This window comes from Mandrillus leucophaeus, unplaced genomic scaffold (assembly GCF_000951045.1).
Source record: "Mandrillus leucophaeus isolate KB7577 unplaced genomic scaffold, Mleu.le_1.0 Scaffold692, whole genome shotgun sequence".
Taxonomy (NCBI): Eukaryota; Metazoa; Chordata; class Mammalia; order Primates; family Cercopithecidae; genus Mandrillus; species Mandrillus leucophaeus.
The window spans coordinates 2,122,044-2,144,753 of NW_012107497.1; the positions used below are offsets into that span (position 1 = coordinate 2,122,044).

At 33.6% G+C, this 22,710-nt stretch overlaps 1 protein-coding gene across 1 annotated transcript in view; it reads left to right on the forward strand.

Moving 5' to 3' along the window:
* Nucleotides 1-22,710, forward strand: part of LOC105555622 (dystrophin) — a gene marked incomplete at its 3' end in the record, with an annotated part of 1,920,295 nt that overhangs the window by 917,832 nt on the left and 979,753 nt on the right. Inside the window, exon 42 of the mRNA XM_012002637.1 lies at nucleotides 10,278-10,472. Coding sequence (XP_011858027.1) covers nucleotides 10,278-10,472 — 195 coding nt within the window. The remainder of the gene's footprint in view (nucleotides 1-10,277; nucleotides 10,473-22,710) is intronic.

Genomic DNA, 22,710 nt, shown 5'->3' on the forward strand with positions numbered 1-22,710 from the left:
GCACTCCCCAGTGAGATGAACCCAGTACCTCAGTTGAAAATGCAGAAATCACCGGTCTTCTGTGTCGCTCGCACTGGGAGTTGGAGACTGGAGCTGTTCCTATTCGGCCATCTTGCTCCGCCCTCCCTAAAGTAGCTATTAAGGCTACTGAGAACTTAAAACACGGCTAGTAAAAACAGATGTACTAGATTTTTAATTGTATTTCCTTTTAAATAATTTAGATTTACATTTCTTTAGTCAAGTGTAGTTAATGACTACCATACTGGATAGTGTAATTATAGGCATCTTTACTATCACTCACATTTCTAATAAAGAGAATACTTTATTGTAAAACATAATTATGACACATGCATATTTAGACATAGATACTGAGTTGCCACATTAATCTAGAGATAGTGTTTACATTTTCTGAGGGGTGTGATAAATGTAGTATAGAAATAAAAGTGTGAGTTTATTCTGAAAAATCTACTCAAGTTGACAGATCCACAAGGCAACAGAAGTTAAAACTGATATAGTAGTGTGAAATATAACTGCAGAATTTAAGGTATTTCCATACTTATTTTTTCTTGTGTTATTTTTATTTTCACACTGAATTAAGTATAGGTATGTATGTGGGGTGGAGGGAGGGTTCAATTTGCTTGTCAACATAAAAAAGATTGCTATAACAAGTATTCCCAAGCTGACATTTTGGAATAGCTTACAATAAAAAATATCTCCTGGATATATAAAGGAAAACTTTTATGAGAAGAGTTTGGGAAGAATTATCAAAGATTAAAATGATTTTGTAATAGGAGTCTTCTCATAGCCTTCAATTTGCTAATAGACATTGTGACACCCATGAAGAAGCTAAAATTAGTATATTCTAATATTGTCTATGTATCATTACCTCAAATAATTGCTTATGTTTGTATTCATGTATAATGAGTTACATTAATACCTAAAAGACAACTTAAGAACCTAAACATGCATGTAGAGTAGCATGTAGCTAATGTGCTATGAATTGGAGAAATGTGACGTAGTGAAATCAGATACACCTTTTAAATCTATGACAATAAAGATTGCATTATGAAATGAAGAAAATATTCCTGTTTGAATTCTGAATACTCCTAAATATAAATTATATTATAAATGTAGATCCTGGCAATTCTAGCCACATGTCTATCTTATAATTATCCTGTTAAGTTGATACTGGTTTCTTCATTAATTTATCCAACAGATATTTTTCATAATATACTGTATGCTAGATACTAGGCATGAGTCTTTGCTGCATTTGTTTGCTGCCTTATAAGTTGGCTAGGGTATATAACCTTATCTATTAATTCATAGGTTATTTTTTGGAGATGGTTTTACAAGGCAGGCCATGATTGTTGGTGCTTATATATTGATGCTTATCATGGTGGCAAACAAAACCGTTTTCTTTCTCTTCTTTCACAGGCCATACTTAATGACTGAAATTTTATCAGGTTACTAATTTATGTTAATTCTTTGAAAACCTTTATAAAAATGCAAATGTTGTCCTTTGAAAGAAAAGACTTTAAACCACTATAAGGCATTAACACATTTTCCAGATTCAGTTTATCAGCTTAATTATATAGTAATTGAGCTTGGCCCTGAGGAATTAGGTAAATTTCATGGTGTAGGAAGTAAGAATCAACATGAGGCAGGTCAATGAGCAGGTCTGTCCAGACCTTTTATATAGGATGCTATTTATACCTGGCCTTCTAGAAGTCGGGCGTATTTAAAGACTGGCAAATCCAGCATCATCTGCGTATCTTTTTCACTGATAGCCTGCCCTGCTTTAAAATTTTATTCTAATTTTAGAAAAATAATATGGGTATAAAGGATTATTTTCTTTCATATTTTACCTTGATTTTTTAATGTATTTTAGTGAGTTTTATTCTTTTTTTAAAAAGGGGATAAATTATATTGTTGATCAATTCTTAATAATTATTCTGAGGTGGACATGCCCTTTTTTTCGTTATATAGCTTCATATAAGCAATTTGATAGATGATGCAATAGGAAGGGGGAGATCACATAAGAGCAAACACTCTCTCATTGCTATTTTCTCTATGCAGGGTCATAACCAATATGCTTAGACTCATTAGGTTGATTATTCAAGGTCTTTTTACCCAGTGACTTGACTAAAACATACAAAACAAAGTATCGTCAGAATGCTGTTACTGTCATGCCATTATATGTATCCAAAACAGTGACAATGCAGATTATAAACCATACCCATCTCATCTGCATCATATTCTTTTGTTTTTATGCTTTATTGTTTGAGGGCTTTTTAATCACTCTGGACTGATACAATATTTTTGCCAAATTTTATTGTGATTTGCATTTTTATGCTTATAATGTCTAGTATAATTATCCAGGGGAAATAAATTAAAAATCCCTCAACTTTCTTTATTACTGTAATGATTCCTAGAAGGAAACTTGTCTTTCTCTGAAGACTTGTGAAGCTAACAGAGCTACTTGTCTAAGAAAACTTAAGTCTTTCCATTTATGGCCCATCAGAACCTACTTAAAGCCTGCAGTCCTATTTTGGATTTACATATCATTGTGTTATTACTTTTAAATAATCCATAATATCTAAGAATGTCCTTTTGAGGAAAGATAATCAGATATAAACTGACATACTTTCATATTATGGCTCATAGATTTTCATTTTATAGCTCACAGTAAATCATTAATAAATCTTCTTGCTTTGAGGATTTGCTTATCTTCATCTTCATTAACACCAATGAAGTTAAAAAAAAATGGCTCCATCACTATTTGTTTTTGGTCAAGGTAATAGTCTATTTTTTTAGTTAGACTTTTGATGCATTGATATATTTTTCATGTGCCATATTTATATGAGATATGTAGTTATTTTTGTGGCATATGTCATAATAATATGTCATATAGCATATTTTTCTTCTTGAGTTTCTTTGACCTCATAACTCATAAATGGGTCAGTAACCTCAGTGCATTTAAAGGAGAGAGAAGTCTTTTAAATCATGGAGGAAAATATTTTGTTTAAAAACCTAGACATAATGCACCATTTGTTTCAAAACAGGATTGCTTTTATCCTAGGCAGTTATGGCCCTTCAAGAAACAAATTTTATGTAATGAAAAGAATGTGATAACTGAAGTTTCAGATAAATGAAAGTTTATTTAAAGCATTGTGAGTGATACCTGTGCCTACTTACACAGATCAAAATCTCAAAACTGTTTTGACTTCAAGTTTAGATCATACAAATCATCATTTTGTTCTATAACAATCATTAAGCATTGATTGAACTTTTCGTTTTAAAATAAAAATAGGCATTTTATGGTTTCTTTCACATATCGTTTTTGTTTCTAGAAAATGAGGCTAGTGTATTATTTGGGGTATATATAGCTAAAAATGAAAATAAACACAAATAAATAAAATCAATTAGTCAGATTATAGCATTTCCTTGCTAATGATGCATGAGTATCTATAATGATATAAGGTAAAGAACATTAACAAAAGCAAGTTGATTTTCAAAAGGTTGGACAGGATTTGTACACATCAGAACTCAGAAGGATATAATTATTCAAGGCAGAGTTAATGAAATTCAAACGAAAAGGATTAATCTGAATGAGTACATGGATTTGGCATAAAGAAGAGAAAATAAACATATTTCCAATTACACTGATTTTTAAATAGCCGTCTGAAATTTTTATTAAACCAAACTGAAAGTCATTCAATGGATGTAGTTTACTCATTATAGATTTGTGTGACTGTTTCAATAGGAGTGCTATACTTTTAAGGAATAGATAGTAAACTAGATCTCCAAATGTCTGGTTCTCTTTTGATTCAGTTTGTGGTAGTTTCTTGTATATGAAAATTACAAAAGTCTATATATTAAACATTATTGTGTATATCAGATTGCTATAATAAATGAGAATGTTCAAACTTAATAAAACGGAATTTTCTAGAAAATGAGTTCACAGTTTCCCAGTGGTGTCAAAAAGTTACTTTGGAATATGTCTATTTCTCATGAAAATTACAGGATCAACCCTTAGTTTTCTCTAGTCAGTTGATCTGTACCACTTAATATCTGTTATCTATGATGACTGGACACTATGTATTAAGATAGTAAATCCTTCAATAGATCTGTCATCATTAAATATATTTAATGTATAACATTAACCTTTTAGACTTTATAACATATAGCTGAAGCATTTTAGAAATTACAGGTATTCTAATTTATAATGGAAAGAAAAAAATTTTAAAAGATTACTTAATTATCAGTAGTTTAGGGTAGGAATGATTTTTCTCATTCAGATTTTTCTAAAGTAATAAACTATACCTTTTTATTGATTATGTTCAACCATAAGAATTTTAATATTTCTAAGTGTTCTAGAAAATTTGTTCATGCCATGGCTGAACATGGAGGAATTATTTCCGTGAATTGACACTGATTGCTCTATGGCTTATTTGTGACAATCTTGAAAATAATCACAATATGCATATTATTAGAGCATTCTCAACCTGCAGTTCAATGACTAATGTTTCTTTGAAGAGTATTTCAGTCAGGTTAATAAAAATTTCTTCATTATTAAAAAGTTTGTAAAAAATGATTTCTAGAACCAGATATAGAATTATAATTGTCACTTATTTTGGGATCTAAAATTTTTTAAAAAATTGAACTCTTGTACACAGAGAGTAAAAGGATGGTTACCAGAAAAATTGGCAATTTAAATAGATGTCACATAACTTCTTCTAAAAGACATTTTCACTGAAAGATAGGTGAAAATGGTTTTTAGTTTAATGTTCTGAAGAATATTTATTAAATCGGTATATAATAATCTATGGCAGACACATGGGATCAGGTGGAGGAAAGCTTAACAGATGAGAAGCCAGAGTACGGTGTGCTGCCTATATTCTTTAAGCCCTGGTTTAGGACTGTGATTAATACTAGATATTATTCGCTGAGACACAGAATTCTGGTCTTAGAGCATGAATTATTATTTTTAAGTAAATTTCATTTTCAATTTATGCAGTGTCACTGAATGATATTTTTCTTTTTTAAAATTATACTTAAGTTATGGGATTCATGTACAGAACGTGCAGGTTTGTTACATAGGTATACATGTTCCTTGGTGGTTTGCTGCACCCATCAACCCGTCATCTACATTAGGTATTTCTCCTAATGCTATCCCTACCCTTGCCCCCAACCCCGCGACAGGCCCCAGTGTGTGATGTTCCCCTCCCTGTGCCCATATGTTTTCATTGTTCGACTCCCACTTACCAGTGAGAACATGTGGTGTTTGGTTTTCTGTTCCTGTGTTAGTTTGCTGAGAATGATGGTTTCTAGTTTCATCCATGTTCCTGCAAAGGACACAAACTCATTCTTTTTTATGGCTGTATAGTATTCCATGGTGTATATGTGTCAATTTTCTTTATCCAGTCTATCATTGATGGACATTTGGGTTGGTTCCAATTCTTTGCTATTGTGGACAGTGCTGCAATAAACATACGTGTTCATGTGTCATTATAGTAGGATGATTTATAATCCCTTGGGTATATATCCAGTAATGGGATTGCTGGGTCAAATGGTATTTCTGGTTCTAGATCCTTGAGAAATTGGCACACTGTCTTCCACAATGGTGGAACTAATTTACCCTCCCACCAACCATGTAAAAGCGTTCCTATTCTGCACATCCTCTCCAGCATCTGTTGTTTCCTGACTTTTTAGTGACCACCATTCTAACTGGCATGAGACGCTATCTCATTGTGGTTTTGATGCATATCTCTAATGACCAGTGATGGTGAGCTTTTTTTCATGTTTGTTGGCCTCATAAATGTCTTCTTTTGAGAAGTGTCTGTTCATATCCTTTGCCCGCTTTCTGATGGGGTTGTTTTTTTCTTGTAAATTTGTTTAAGTTCTTTATAGATTCTGGATATTAGCTCTTTGTCAGATGGATAGATTGCAAAAATTTTCTCCCATTCTGTAGGTTGCCTGTTCACTCTGATGATAGTTTCTTTTGCTGTGCAAAAGCTCTTTAGTTTAATTAGATCCCATTTGTCAATTTTGGCTTTTTTTTGCCTTTGCTTTTGGTGTTTTAGTCATGAAGTTTTTGCCCATGCCTGTGTCCTGAATGGTATTGCCTAGGTTTTCTTCTAGAGTTTTTACGGTTTTAGGTCTTAGGTTTAAGTCTTTAATCCATCGTGAGTTAATTTTTGTATAAAGTGTAGGAAAGGGATCCAGTTTCCGTTTTCTGCATATGGCTAGCCAATTTTCCCAGCACCATTTATTAAATAGGGAATCCTTTCCCCATTGCTTGTTTTTGTCAGGTTTGTCAAAGATCAGATGGTTGTAGATGTGTGGTGTTATTTCTGAGGCCTCTGTTCTGTTCCATTGGTCTATATGTTTTGCTACCATTACCAATCTGTTTTGGTTACTGTAGCCTTGTAGTATAGTTTGAAGTCAGATAGTGTGATGCCTCCAGCTTTGTTATTCTTGCTTAGGATTGTCTTGGCTATATGGGCTCTTTTTTGGTTCCATATGAAATGTAAAGTAGTTTGTTCTAATTCTGTGAAGAAAGTCAATGGTAGCTTGATGAAAGTAGCATTGAATCTATAAATTAGTTTGGTCACTATGGCCACTTTCATGGTATTGATTCTTCCTTTCCATAAGCATGGAATGCTTTTACATTTGTTTGGGTCCTCTCTTATTTCCTTGAGCAGTTGTTTGTTGTTCTCCTTGAAGAGGTCCTTCACTTCCCTGGTAAGTTGTGTTCCTAGGTATTATTTTATTTTCTTTGTAGCAATTTTAAATGGGAGTTCTCTCATGATTTGGCTCTCTCTTTGTCTGTTATTGGTGTATAGGAATGCTTGTGATTTTTGCACATTGATTTTGTATCCTGAGACTTTGCTGAAGTTGCTTATCAGCTTAAAGAGTCTTTGGGCTGAGACGATGGAGTTTTATAAATATACAATCATGTCATCTGCAAACAGAGACAATTTGACTTCCTATCTTCCTATTTGAATATCTTTATTTCTTTCTCTTACCTGATTGCCCTGGCCAGAACTTCCAATACTATGTTGAATAGGAGTGATGAGAGAGGGCAGCCTTGTCTTGTGCCAGTTTTCAAAGGGAATGCTTCCAGCTTTTGCTCATTCAGTATGATACTAGCTGTGGGTTTGTCATAAATAGCTGTTAATATTTTGAGATTTGTTCCATCAATAACTAGTTTATTGAGTGTTTTTAATATGAAGCGGTGTTAACTTTTATTGAAGGCCTTTTCTGCGTCTATTGAGATAATCAAGTGTGTTTTTTTGTCATTGGTTCTGTTCATGTGATGGATTACATTTGTTGATTTGTGTATGCTGAATCAGCCTTGCATCACAGGGATGAAGTTTACTCGATTGTGGTGGATATGCTTTTTAATGTGTTACTGGATTTGGTTTGTCAGTATTTTATTGAGGATTTTCTTTTTTTGTTGTTGTGTCTGTGCCAGGTTTTGGTATCAGGATGCTGCTGGCCTCATAAAAAGAGTTGGGGAGGAGTCCCTTTTTTTTTTCTATTGCTTGGGATAGTTTTAGAAGGAATGGTACCAGCTCCTCTTTGTACCTCTGGTAGAATTCGGCTGTGAATCTGTCTGGTCCTGGGCTTTTTTTCTTTTTTTCGGTTGGTAGACTATTAATTACTGCCTCAATTTCAGAACTTGTTATTGGTCTATTCAGAGATTTAAACTCTTCCTGGTTTAGTCTTGGGAGAGTGTATGTGTCCAGGTTTTTATCTATTTCTTCTAGATTTTCTAGTTTGTGTTTATAGTAATCTCTGATGATAGTTTGTATTTCTGTGGGATCAGTGGTGATATTCCATTTATCATTTTTATTCTGTCTATTTGATTCTCTTTTCTTCTTTATTAGTCTGATTAGTGGTCTATCTATTTTGTTAATCTTTTCAAAAAACCAGCTCCTGGATTCATTGGTAAATCTCATTTTTATTTAAAGTTCCTTTATGCAAATGCCAAAGTCGTCAAACTTTGGGTTTGAGATTTTGTTTAAGGAAGTTAAATACAAGTTAGCAAACAAAAGTGAGTGTATTTTGAGTGTCTTTTTCTTTATTGTATTTGACCATACAGCTAAGTTTCTTGCTATACTATATTTATTAAGCAGCAATATGAATTTAAGGTAGCTGAGAGCATCTCAAATGAAAGTAATGAAGACTGAGAAAACTACATATCAAAGAAGAATCAGAAAATAGATATAAAAATCTTAGAATTATTTTTCTTTTAAGAAAAAATGATGAGGACATGCATCAAAACTTTTTTGAATTCCCACTTCTTTTTTAAGGCCACCCAGATTTTTTTCTAAATATTTTCAAGATATGTCCAATTCTGAAACAATTCCCTCGATTAAACACCAAAAAAGTAAATAAATAAATAAATGAAAAACTACTACTTGTCCTCTACTCCGTTCCTGATAACAAAAACCTTTGTTTTCCAAAAACTTACAGGCATAAAATGTATATCATTAAAAGCAAATATAATTGCACCATTAAATAAGTATTATAGGAAATATGCTTGCTTTAGATGATGTGAGGCTATCTTTACCGCAGAGGTTAAAGCAACTAATGCGAATAAGACAAGCTTATTAACTTGTGAATTTTATTAAGAACAACATAATGGTCATCAACCAATGTAATGCATGCAAAACACAAGCTTGTGTTACTTGTGCTGTTGATTCTACTAAGTGGTTAATGAGTCAGTGACAATTTCACATTCAAATAGCCTGCTGAGTTATTTTTCTTTTAAATGGGTAAAATGCTTATTATGAAATAGAGAAATTAAGAATTTCTTAAGAAATCTGTTAAATTCTGAATTTTATTTATCAAACTCTGGCTCAAGTTTCTAATATCCTTTTAAATGTAAATGAGAAATATATGTACATTATTCCATTGATCATGAAGGAATGTGTGCCATGGGTTTGGTCAAGATATACACAATAAAACAAATGTTGTAAAAGGTTTATTTATTTAAAAGCTAATTTGTGCAATTCTGTGAATTTGCTATATCACAAGTAGATGAGATATCTAAATTAGAATTATTTCATTTTTTGTATCATGTAAGAATTGAGTATGAAAATCCTAGGTCAGAGAAATTAAAACATAAATTGACGAGCTTATACATTTCACTCATCTTTGTGTGGGGTTCAGTCTAGGATCCTCAAAGTCCAATTTATTACATTATTGCAAAAATGAGTATCGTGTTGTCATAAAAAGCTCTGCAGTAACAAATGGCTATTTTAGCATGCTTATCGTCTGAACTTCCCCAGAGACCCTACCACTGAAACCCTCAGGTGACCTCATCAATAGGCAGGTGGCAGTTGATCAATTCTAGACAAAGTTACTGGGAGAATAATTTGAATTACAAGAATTTTGCTGCCTATAGTGTAGACAGAAGAGAGTAGAGGTCATCCATCTTTCGAATTTGCGTGCCAAGTAGTATTTATTTTTTGCTCTTATAAGGAATAGGGAAAGAGGCATTACTGGGAAACTCCAAAAGGACTCTGGAGCTGGAAATTCTCGTCATGTCTAGCACTTGGATCCCAGTCAGAAAAGTGTAGGTGCAAGAGAAGAGGCTAGTGCTCCCGTATATCTCGGGACATTCTGGAGTTCTTTTTAAAATACAAATTCCACAGTCAGTTCTGCTCATATAGCACCTTAATTAGCAGCTTAACTTAGCAAGAGAGTAGCAACAAATGCAGGAGCTAATGTCTAGAATTTGGAGGAGAAGAGGGCTTTAATACAGTTACATGCCAGCCTAACTACTTTGTATCTGTTGTATCTCAATGAAGATTGGGGGAAAATGTATAGGAAAGTTGCCTTTGTTACCAATAAAACAGATATGAACCCCCTTCACCCAGTTCCCTACCTGGATTTCTAGGAAAATTAGAATTTTAAATGCCAGTTGCAAATTAGAATTAGAAATTAAAATGCTGGTTGCAAAAATCATCGTTTTCTTAGGATAAAACTACTCTCCTTATGACCTCATGGTCTTTCATCTTATATTCATGGTGCTAATATGTGTGTATCGCTTATTATAAAATGCTTCTAACACTTTTTGGAAGAAGCAGGTATATAATTAATAAATAACCTTTTTACTAGATTTATCATCATGAGGTTTTGAATCTACTTTCAGCCCAGTTTGTAGATTCACTTGTCAGCTGTAGAATGAGAGCTATATAAACTCAATAGAGGGGTTTTCACCATTAGGAAGCTAAAAGAATTGTTCTTTCGTATATCTATACCAGCACACTGTCCGTGAAGAAACGATGATGTTGATGACTGAAGACATGCCTTTGGAAATTTCTTATGTGCCTTCTACTTACCTGACTGAAATCACTCATGTCTCACAAGCCCTATCAGAAGTGGAACAACTTCTCAATGCTCCTGACCTCTGTGCTAAGGACTTTGAAGATCTCTTTAAGCAAGAGGAGTCTCTGAAGGTAAAAGCAAAGCACTTTCATTCAGATTTTACAAGGTGATCATACCAATCATTCATAATGCCAGAACAATTGACTTACATTTTATACATCATGATGGCATTTTGACTTACATATGGAATTCTTAAAAATACTTTATAGTGTGATTAGCTTCAGAAATCTTGGGTAGAAGCACCTAAGTTAGAAGATGTATTTTACAATATTTAGTGTTGAGAGACATCCTAAAATGAAGAAATGCACGAAAATAATCATTTTATACATGCAGTACGGATAGAAAGGAACCCCCAGAAAACAAACTTATATGGAGGAACAGTTTATTCCTAGCTAATGGATTATTTTCCTTTCATTTTCCAAAAAGGGAAATTAGATTTTTCATTTATATCTAATGTGCATTGTTTTTGTTTTATATTTTTTGTATACTTATTCAATTTCAAATTAATGTCAATACCTATGCTATAATATATGGAATAAAATTGAATAGAAATCAATAAAATATTTTCTTTATAACTGCTAGTGAAAGGCTACCAACAAAATCCATCTGTTTTCAAACCACCAGCAGCAAGTTACTGCATTCTGAAGTAAGACAAATCATGATAAGGAAGTAGGCTATGAATTTTAGAAGGCAGTGTCTGAAGATAAATGAATGTAGGATCAAGAAAATGTACATAATAATGTGTCTCCAGATAATTTTGTGATCATACATTTTATACTCAAAATGAAATATTATAGTGTACCCAGAGCTTGGTATTTTCCAATGCAAACGGCATGTGATTATAGGCAAAAGATGAGTTTGCTATCAGCAGCACATATTAGCTAAAGTATTTTATACTCAAATGATTTCCTGGAAGCTCATTCTATGTCACACATTTGCCTGTATGAATATACAAATGGATAAAGCTATTTGTTTGTTTTGGAAATCGGTGTTGCAGTATCTCAGTGACTTGACTTTAATATCTTACATTATATCAAATAAGCTATAAAATTACACAGTAAAATAAGAGCTTCACAGATCTCTGGAACTATTCCATCCATGTCAGTATGGCACTGTTTCTTACTCTGTTTGAAGTAAAAGTCAAATCACTCATTGGTACAATGAGGAAAAAAACCCTAATCGGTTAGTAAAATAAAGCTGACATGCCAGAATTCCTGTCATTATTTCTATTAACTAAGTTCTCATGGCAGCAGAGTTTGTAAGTTCATCATTGTCATTCAACATGTAAATTACTGCGAGTGAGCTAATATTCATTCCTTCCCAGGATCATGGACATTTGATTCAGGAGAGCAGTGACCCTGATCTTATTAAGTTGCCCATTGAATAACGGTCTCCATACCTCTTAACCTGGCATGCTCAGAATGGTAGACCCTTGGCTACACTCATAGTGGATCATTTGTTCATCCTGATCTATTTAATATTATTATAGCTGACATCAATCATAATAGTATTGATTACTGTGATTTATAATATGGTATTATTGCAGGTTTAATTTAGCTAAATGGTTGAATCCCCATAAGATGCAGTTGTGGGCATGATTTCTTCTCTCTCCCAACAAATCTCCAGCAAGTGAATGGGCTTCCTACCTTCATTGACTTTTTGAAGGGGGATAGTTTTGAGCTCAGTCTTTTCAATGAATATGTATTTCCTGTTAAAGACATTCATCATTGTCATTATCCAGTAGTAAAAATAGAAAAGCAGTGCATAAATTGTACAGCTGCTGGTTGGGAAGGTTTGAAATTAAATTGTGGTTGATTTTATTCCTGACAGATTTGCATGAATCATATTACAGAACTATAGTAGGTATTGCTGTGCTTTAACATACATATTTTTTTGAAAGTGCAATATAAAACAAATAATATGTAATAAGTTAAAAGAATTACTTTCTAAACAAAATACAACTAAAATAGCACATATGGTTTCAATAGATGTATTGAATTGGAAAGCTACCTAATCATGTTGACAGAGACTATGCAGAAAAACACCAACTTATATATGGAAATCTGCATTTAATAGCAAAAACACTAGCTAAGGCAGAGCTAGAGAGGAATGAGAAACATACACATAAGTAATATTTTCGTTCTTATTTCAGAGCCAATATTAGCAGTTAATTGATTGTGATTGTTTATATGTACAAAGTTAATAATGCTCATAACAGACAAGAGTACATAATTTTAGAAGAATTGCAATTTTTGGAAGTTTAGAACAATATTAAGTTGCATTTTATTTTTAAGAAAAAATCATTTTCATGATAAAATTTTCCAAAATATAATTACTGTGTTAAACCATCAAATCCTGCTTTAAAGTATCTCATATGAAAGGATGAACATAGAATTTCTTAGCATCATAAGTTTTAAGTTACCAAAAGGTTTTCTCTTGAGAGAGTTAAATATTTGAAAGCTTATCCTAAAAGCAGAAATGATCCACTTAGAAGACTTAACTGAAAGGATTTATCATCATGTGTCCATATGCCTAATTTTACTGACAGCGTCAGTTTTATTGGAGTATGAAACACTCTTGGGACATCACTCGTATCATTTCCTGACTCAGCATGCCTTGTACCCTGACTGGCAGCTGCCAGGTCCAAGTGTCTCTGTTTGCCTTAGGGCTCTCTCTAGTAATCAAAGCTCATGAGTGTCAGGTAGTTAAAGCTCTGCATCCCCAATGTTCCCCAGCAAACCTCAACCAATAAAAGATAACTTTTGGTGGATAAACACCACTACTCACTCGCTCTTCAGTTAGGGTAACTCTGAAGCATGATGTATGCTCTGACCCACAATTCTGTTCCAGGATTAAGACCCCATCGCACACAGTAAAAACCTGCCTCATAGGATACTTTTTACTTGCTCCCTGTCTTACCTTACACACACTTACCAGCACCTCCTTGGATCATTCCCAAATACATCCCTTGTCTTAGAATCTGCTTTTAGGGGAACTCAATCTAGGATATTTTTGAAATAAATAGTGATATATTTACTGTGTAGTTAGCATCTACATAGAGAAATTCTTAGAAATAGTTCATGCAGGCCGGGCGCGGTGGCTCAAGCCTGTAATCCCAGCACTTTGGGAGGCCAAGACGGGAGGATCATGAGGTCAGGAGATCGAGACCATCCTGGCTAACACAGTGAAACCCCGTCTCTACTAAAAAATACAAAAAACTAGCCAGGCGAGGTGGCAGGTGCCTGTAGTCCCAGCTACTCAGGAGGCTGAGGCAGGAGAATGGCGTAAACCCGGGAGGCAGAGCTTGCAGTGAGCTGAGATCCGGCCACTGCACTCCAGCCTGGGCGACAGAGCAAGACTCCATCTCAAAAAAAAAAAAAAAAGAGTTCATGCCTTTCATGTGGAATTCTTCAAGTGATTCTGCTGCTCCCTCATTCAGGGAATCCTTAGCTGTTCAATTAGGCCTTGGTATCAATAAATGTGAATTTTTAGGACAAAAACAAGAACATAGCTTATAATAAGAATGACAACTATGATTTACCTTTTGCAATAATAAGAATCAATTTACAGCTAATATTATTCTTTATGGTGGAGTGGAATGTTTTCACCCTAAGATCATGAACAAGACAAGGATATCTGCCCACTTCCCTTCAGTATTCAACATTGTACTGGAGTTTCAAACCATTGAAAGGAGGAGGAAGGAAGGGAGGAAGTAGGGAAGAAAGAGAGTGAGGAAAGGAGGGAGGGAGAATCGAAGAAAAGAAATAAGAAAATAAGGAGAAAAAGAAAGAAGGAGGAAATAAATGGAAGGAAAGTAAAAATATCAGGCACACATCATTTCAATTGTCTCATCAAAACCAATTATAGTGCAGATGCCTTGTTTGGAGTGAATAAAATGTGCTATACTTTGGGTAACCAAGAGGATGATGAAAAATGTGGCCATATGAAGAAAGCTCACAGGTAGGAGACATGGTAGTCCTAATGTAGATTTTAAATAGGATTAAGAAATAGAGACAACCCTTGTTCAACTTCAACACCACAAGGGAAAGCTGGTAGTGAGCTTATAAGCCAAAGACAGTGTGAAGCAAAGTCGTTCAAACCCTCTTGAGTTCAGGTTTTTTGCATTGGTCTTGAGAAATAAAAAATTGTTAGGACAAGTAAATCTAAGGAATGCAGATTGATTCATTCCAAAAATATTTATTGAGCTCTTAGTATGGACCACACACTATTCTAAGTGCTTATAAAACAGTGAAGGAGACTAATGAATCTTTGCCCTCATACAGCTTTTATTATAACATTGGGAGACAGAATAGAAGCAAGCAAACAAAGAAAAATGATAAGTAAATATCATGTATTGCTAGGTAATACGTATTTTGGGGGAAAAAACAAAACAGAATCTGTTAAGGAGATATAGGACCACTACAGGGGTAGATGTAGGTATAATTGAAAGTGGTGGGATTGCAATTTCAAATAGGGTAGAAATGACCTTTGAGCAAAGATTGGAAGAAGGTAAGGGAGTCAGCCATGGAGTCTGAGTAAAGGCCCAAATGTGCGACCGAGCTTTTCTTAATCAAACACCAACAAGAAGGCCAAAGTGGCTGAAGCAAAACAAGCCAGCAGAAGAGTAGAAAGAGATGAGGTTATGGGAGTTGTGAGTGTCCAGATTGTGGAGGGCCTTTGGGGCCATTGTAAAGAAGATTCTAAATGAGATGAGAGCAGTTGTTAAGTTTTTGAGCAGTTGAGTGGCACGATCTCAATCATGTTTTAAAAGGATCACACTGGCTTCTGGTTGAGAGTAGAACTGTAGGGGGCCAATAGTAGAAGCCACAAGAGTTGAAAAAGATAGATGCTGGTGGCTTGGACTCAGTCAGTAGTGACAGAATGTCAGATTCTGGAAATATTTTCAAATTAGAGATAGCAGATTTATTTCTCTGGTCACACAGAAACTTAAGTATGTGTCTATGAAAACCCATTCTCAGCAGACTTGGGGCCGAGTTAGAATTTCGGTGACGTAAAACTTAGCAGAAGATCCCTTGAGAGATGTACGATTTCTTCTCATATTTTAGGCTTCGATACTTCAGTCTTGCGTTGAAGTAGGGACAAAAGTACTGACAACAGGGATTTTTAATACACTGGTTAAGATCTTTCAACTCTGGAATCTGTTTCATAGCATGTAAGCACAAATTTAATAATACCAGTTACTTAAATGAAGGCAAAATTATGCCACGGGCAAAGTGACTGCCTTTCTATTCTGGTATTAGGAGAATCAGATAATAGCAAAAGGCACCATATGTACAAATCCAAACAACAAATCTGAAGGAAAATAAAAGAATAATTGTTTATATGCATATTGTAATAGAGGGGGATATTAGATAAAGGGTTGAAATTTCACCAATTTAATAATATTAGAATAAAAGAATATTGCAATTACTCTAAGTAATCATGACTCATATAAAATTTCAAAGCAAAATTTGCTTGCAAATGCTTTTTGAATTCTACTTGAAATTTCTAATAGAACAGTTTAATGCATGAAAAAGATGATTTTTATTAATATATTGTGACTTTGTAGAAACTGATCTTTTGGACTCTACATAAACATTCGCAATAATGTGATCAGTGGTTTCTCTTAGAAAAATGGAGTTTTTCAACACATTTATTCAGTTATAAATATAATTTGTTTCTTCAACAGCTTATATGACTCGGGATTTATTTGATTTGCTGTATATAAATGTGTGTATTTTCAAATATTAATCATTAACTGTAATTTAAGTCATGCTTAAGTTATTTCTATAGTACATTATTTTTCATTTGTATTATATGAAAAGATTTGTATTATAGAGAAGAGATTATGGATATTTACTGCATTTCAGTCATGCCCAGCTCATATTTATATGTGCTTTGGTACAGTTTTCTTTTATGTTTTATACAAATCTCTCTTTTGTAGGAAATTATCCATTCTTTTTCCCCCACCATTATGTTATCAAGCCTAGCAGTTGCCCTACCTTGACTATTATGCTGCAATTTACTCCCAACTCTGCTAAAATGCACTTTAAGAACGCACTCCTACTCCTTCCATTCTCCCAGCAACACTATTTTCATAATCCCCATCATGTAAAGTGTAGAAAGCAGAAACTTCCATATTAAAACTTACAAATCATGAGGCTGGTAGAAGTTTTGAAGTTGCAATTAAGTTGTGGGGAGGTTTTCCTTTTATTCACAAATGATTGAAGCTGTGCTTCGACCAATTACGTCATTTTTTATGTGTGATATATAATTACCAATTCGTTAATTATGCAAAGACAATGCATCATCCTATGAAGAACATTTTGGTCCAAATACATAGTTGTGTTTAGAAAGTGTTTTCTCACATGGGGACAATAAACCATGAAGAAAAAATTAAAAGATCAATTTACCATAGAGACACCAAAAATAACTTTTTAACTTTTTTTAGAAGCTCCGTAAAACCTAGTTAATAAGTACTTTAATGTCTTTTGATTGAACACAATTCCCAATTCGATATGTCATTAATGTAGTGCCTGGTAGCTGGATGGGATGTAAAGAGTGTAAGAATTAGATTTATATAGGGTGTTGCCTTTATCTGTCAGATAAAGACAAATTCCAGAGAGTGAAAATGAACTGGAGTTTGAGTCTTTGGTTCTCTTATTTCTCATTTTCAATTTTAAGATAGATCTACTCCCCAACGGCTGCTGTCACAACAGCTACTAATGGGTTTTTCTAATCCCTTTTTCTTAGAAATGAAAGTTATATGCTCCTCTGCTAACCAAGTTACAAAGTGTCTCAAGGCATTTCTGATGCCTAAAACTGCTTAAAGCTATTATTTTCACCTTCCCAAAATATGAGGACAATAGTGCCTAGGGTTTTATAAGTCTATAAACATGTATACCTACATTTAAGTATGTGTATAGCCTATTTAACTGCAGTACTACATTTTTCAAGAAGGTGATACATACACACAACCACCAGGAAGAAAAAATAGTATCTTGTTTGTTGTTGTTGTTGTTGTTGTTGTTTTTCTCCATTACTGTATCTGGAACTCCTAGAACAGCACCTAGCACTTAATAGGTACTGAATATACATCTGTTGAATTAGTGAGTGATGGTCTGATACACGTAGGTGTGGACTCTGAGACAGAAGAAGACAGGGCAGTTTTAATCAGTGCCAGTACTAAAAGAGAAAACCACATTTACTTCTTTTTACATCGCATCCTAACTCACTGAGTTAAATCATCTAGACATGTGAATTCTACAAACGTATACATATATAAGCATGAAGAAATTGTTCTAGGTTTGTATATACTGAATCTAAAACAATCATTTATGAAAATGTGTGACAGGGAACCCACATATAATTAAAACAGTACTAACATTTTTCCTCATCATTGAACTTTCATTATGTGGTTATGACAAGCAGTAGAGTAGAGAGTTTAGCAAAGCACTGTGTTGGAACCTAAAAAACTTAGAAAGATTTAACCTGATTGTTGATAGTTGTACCCTTGGGCAAGTAACATAAAATAATTAGGCCTGGTTTTTAACGTTGAGATTAAATCAGTGATAATAATCGCCCCTGCCTATTCAACTGTACTATTGTGAAGATACAGTGAAATCATGTAGGACTATGTAGGAAAATTCCTGTTAAAATGTATAATTATATAAATTTTAAGATTTCAAAAATGCATATTGCTTTGTCAAACACCCCAAATTCTAAGAAAGTTATAAATTTCCATGTAAAGTATCCTAAAAACAAATTACCTTTAAGAATGTGTTAAACTTTATAAAATTATATATTTGTATATTTTAAAAACTGTAAATAAAATGTTAACCACATAAAATATACGTAAAGTTATTTCCAGATTTGGCAAATATTCTAAAGCTAAAAAAAGTTAAAACAAGAGAATACATATAAGTTAAAACATATTTGCTTTTGACAAAATCTTCCTTAGAGGATCTTATAAACTTTTGATCATATTCTTTTATTGTACAGATGTTCCTTGACTTATGATGGGGTTATATCCGGATAAACCCATTGTAAGTTGAGAATTTTGTCTGTGGAAATGCATTCAATACACTTAACCTACCAAATATCATGGTTTAGCCTAGCTTACCTTAAACATGCTCTGAGCAACTATGTTAACCTACAGTTGCGCAAAGTCATAGAACACAAGGTCTATTGTATAATAAAGTGTTGAATACCTCATTCAATTTATTGAATACTATACTGAAGTATGGTTTCTAATGAATGTATATCCCTTTCACACCACCCTAAAGTTGACAAATCATTAAGTAGAACCATTATAAGACAGGGACCATGTGTATTTCCAAGACTAGTTGTTACTTGTTCAGGAGTAATTTTTTTATTCTATTTATGTAAGGTATAAAACAAATAACTCACTTTATTGTATATTTATCTTGAGGTACAGAAATGCAACTCTAAATTATTTCAAGATTCTGTGTGCCATAACTTTTACCAAGAAGAGGATGCTGTTTTCTAGCTTGTTTTTAATTTTTGTTTTATTTTTTGCTTTAGTTTTTTTATGAAATGTGTTAATTTTTTTCCATTTCTATTTCAGTAACTTAAAACCCGTTGTTCTAATTGTGAGTTAAGAACCATGACAAAAACTATTGAAAAACATTGAAACTCTAAGCAAAGAATGATTTAATCAGTATTTTTTTATGTGTGTCTTTTTTTTCTTTGGAGTCTTTACGTTTGTTTCTGTTGTTTATTTTTTTTGTTGTCTTTCCTTTACCATTAAAAAAGCTAGTTTGTATTTATTTTTTTCCTGGTTAAATTTGAAACCATGAACATATTAAAATTGTAATACTATTACACTGAACTTTATGAATTGCCATCATGCCTTTCAAAATGTTTAAATATTGGCAATATCATATAGTTTAATACAATGACTTGTACCCAAGTCTGCTTATTTCTGAATATTAATATATATCATTCAACATCCTGAGGGGAAAAAAAAATCAAGAACTTTGTGTTGTAAATCACAAATGATTAACACACCAATTCCCAGATTTAATTTGCCAAACCACAGGCAAAAGAGTAAAGAGTGTTATCAATAAGGAAATCCATGGAGCTTCCAAAAAGGTAAAAAAAAAAAAAATGAGTGTTAGCTTCCTGCTCCCATATCATGGTTTTTGTTAATTTCTTTTCTTTTTTTTTTTTTTTTTTTAGAAGACTGCATTTGGGTACAGAATGATTGTGTAAAAGAGCGATTTTGCTTTTCTGTCCCCTGTGTAAAACACTATAATGGAAAGCACATTTCCCCAACATCAGTAGCATTAGTAATATATAAAACAGGCGTAATATTACCAAATATGTTTTCTATTTTATCAAAATAGTTTACTGTCATCAATATTAATTTTTGCAAGTTTGATTATATTTTATCACGAATGGTAGCTACCTATGAAGTTGCTTAATCATTGATACTAAATTTTCATTTATCAAAATAATAAGATGCTCATGATTGCATATTTAAATAGAATTAAAAAGTATAACATGAATTTTTAAAAAGCATATTCCATTCATCAGTGATAATCAGTTTTTGAGGTTTTCTTGGATTGTTGTATTGCCTTGGAATTTTTCCTCCATAAGCCTTACCTGCCCCTCCTCTGCTGAGTCACACAACACTAAAAGTATATCCTGACTCTAAGAAATTTGGAATCAGAGAATGCCATATATTTTTAACGAAGGGAAAAGTACTTACTTCTATACAACCCTCCTTTGCCATGCGTGTGAGCCAATTTTTCTATTTGGATTTTCTATAAAATGATTTAGGCAATGTGTACAACTTAACACAAGATGTACGTATCATAAAAGGACTGGTAAAATTGTTTTCAATTTACTTAGTGCTGATGGACTAGTAAAGTGATCATTGGATCAGTAAAGTGCAGGGTTTTTTGTTTGTTTGTTTTTCTTTTTGTTCTTATTGATGCTCTGTGGCATCTGGAGAAATGGGCAGACATAATTTTGAGTAAAGGACTTCTTTGTTAGATACCTAATGTACTGTGAGGAAACCATAAGGAAGCTCAGCCAGGAAATGCATATGGACTTCTATTCCACTGTTTAACAGCGAATGACCAGTAAAAGTAAAGTAGAATAAACAAGCAATTACCCGAATAGCTCACATCTGACCAGACCTGAATACCTGTCTACAATGGTTGAACAGAGTAACAAATCTTAGAGGTTCAATGATTCAATTCAAACTGGATTTTCATAAGCAAGTTCAACTCAACTTTTTACTTCAAGTCAACAACTTTTTACTTCAAGCCAAGTGCTATGCTTAACACTCTAAAAGATAAGAAAGAAATATTAAGGAATAATCATGGTACTCTAGTAATTTATAACGTTATTGAATATACATATTATAGTTATACAAACAAGTTAGAAAGTAATAAAGACATTAAGGACATAATCCAAGCAAAAATATATAAGACATGAGTGTAACTGAAATCATGAAAAGAAGAAAGCAGCGCAAAAAGCAGAAACTAGGAAGAATTTTATAGAGGAGAAATCCTTAGGCTAAGGTGAATATAATTGGAATCTGGACTAATCTTGAATCTGATAGCTGACAGTTATTATTTATGTGCCAGGACACATTCTAAACACTTATAGTAACTTGTATGGTCGTCATAACAGCCCCACGAGGAAGGCTCTATTATTATTACCCAAACTCAGAGAAAAGGAGGTCCCAAGGAGTTAAGTGACTTGCTCAGGTGAGATCGTTTTTAAATATCATAGTTGAAGTCCCACTCTGGATGTTCAAGCTCCAGAGTTTCTGCTCTTAAGCACTACATTATACAGTTTCTTGATGCAGAAAATGTTTTCAAAGTTAAACATACAAAGTCAGTAAGGGTAAAACAATTGTATCAGAAGGACGTGTCTGAAGAATAACAAAGAGACTATCCTTCACTTTGTTATTCACTTTGATTATCCTTCCAAGTGTCTCTGCTGGCAAAGCACTAGGAAATCAAGCTGGATAAAAACTGTGAATCCAGTTTTTTCTTTTTCTTTTTCCCTGGAGTCTTGATTGCCTAAAAGATGGCCTTGAAAGTGTCCAAAAAGCTATATGTCATCATGCATGGATTTTGGACAGGGATAATCCTTAAAATGGCAGGATAAATTGGACACAAGAAAAAATAAAGAGATAAAAAATAAGTAAGGAGATATTTGTGTTCAGCATAGCTGGACCAATTTAGAAACCATACCCTTAATTCAGGTAGCTGTACCAGGACTCTCATTATTAAAGTTCACTCAGGAGATGTCCAACATCCTAGATTACCCATTTTCCTGTGTTAGTGCAAAATGGTTAAGTAAATCTATCTGGTAAAATACTCTGATTGGTTGAGGAAAGGTTTTCTGGAAGGTATAAATCCACCATGGCAACAGAACCAAGAGTCTCTGACTGTCTACCAATCTATAGACTTAAATTTTTTTCCCTGTACTTTCTTCTAGCTCCTTCTATTTCTGTTATCCCCAAAACACCTTGATATAGCCTTAAGCAGAATCGACCATCAAAGGGCTAACTCCCTCCTCCTGCTGGGTGCCTTCTCTGTTGGGCCCTAACAGCAGTGCATCTAAGCTCCCATCTTGACATTTTACTTATCCCCTTTCTCACCACTCTTAAATAAAATTCTTTTGTGTCAAAGTTTTATTTAAGTGATGGAAATGGCTAAGATTGTCTACAGGGTTGGGTTTGGAAGAAAAGAGGTCTGGAAAGGGAATAGAGCAAAATACCAGTATTTTCTGAGCAAGTGTGGAAGAGATTAAAAGTTACCCCTAGTGACTTTCAAATTTGTATCTCTAGTAAAGATTTCTCTCCTGAATCATGACATATATATGCATTTTATATATTCACTTAGAAATATAGTAACCATCTTAAATTTAGCATGTAAAAATCTTACACCCTAACCTTATCCTCCTGCAATTTTCCAGATTATAGTTAATGGCAGTTCCATTATTCCACTTGTCTGTGCCAAAATTCTTCATGTTATCCTTGAATCCTTTCTCTACCAACACACATGTAATTGGCCACCAAATCCTAAGGACTCTCGACCTTTACAATGTATCCAGAATTCACTCCTGCCTCCACTCTGATCCAAACCACCATTATCTCCAGCATGGATGATTGCATTTGTCTCTTAACAACTTCCCCCTCCTTCCCTTCTCCCATGTAGACTCTAGTCTCAACATATTAGCCAGAGATACCTATTTAAATGAAAAGTCAGATTATATCCCCCGCTTCTTTTCAAAAGCCCCAATGCTCCCCAACCCCCTCAAAGT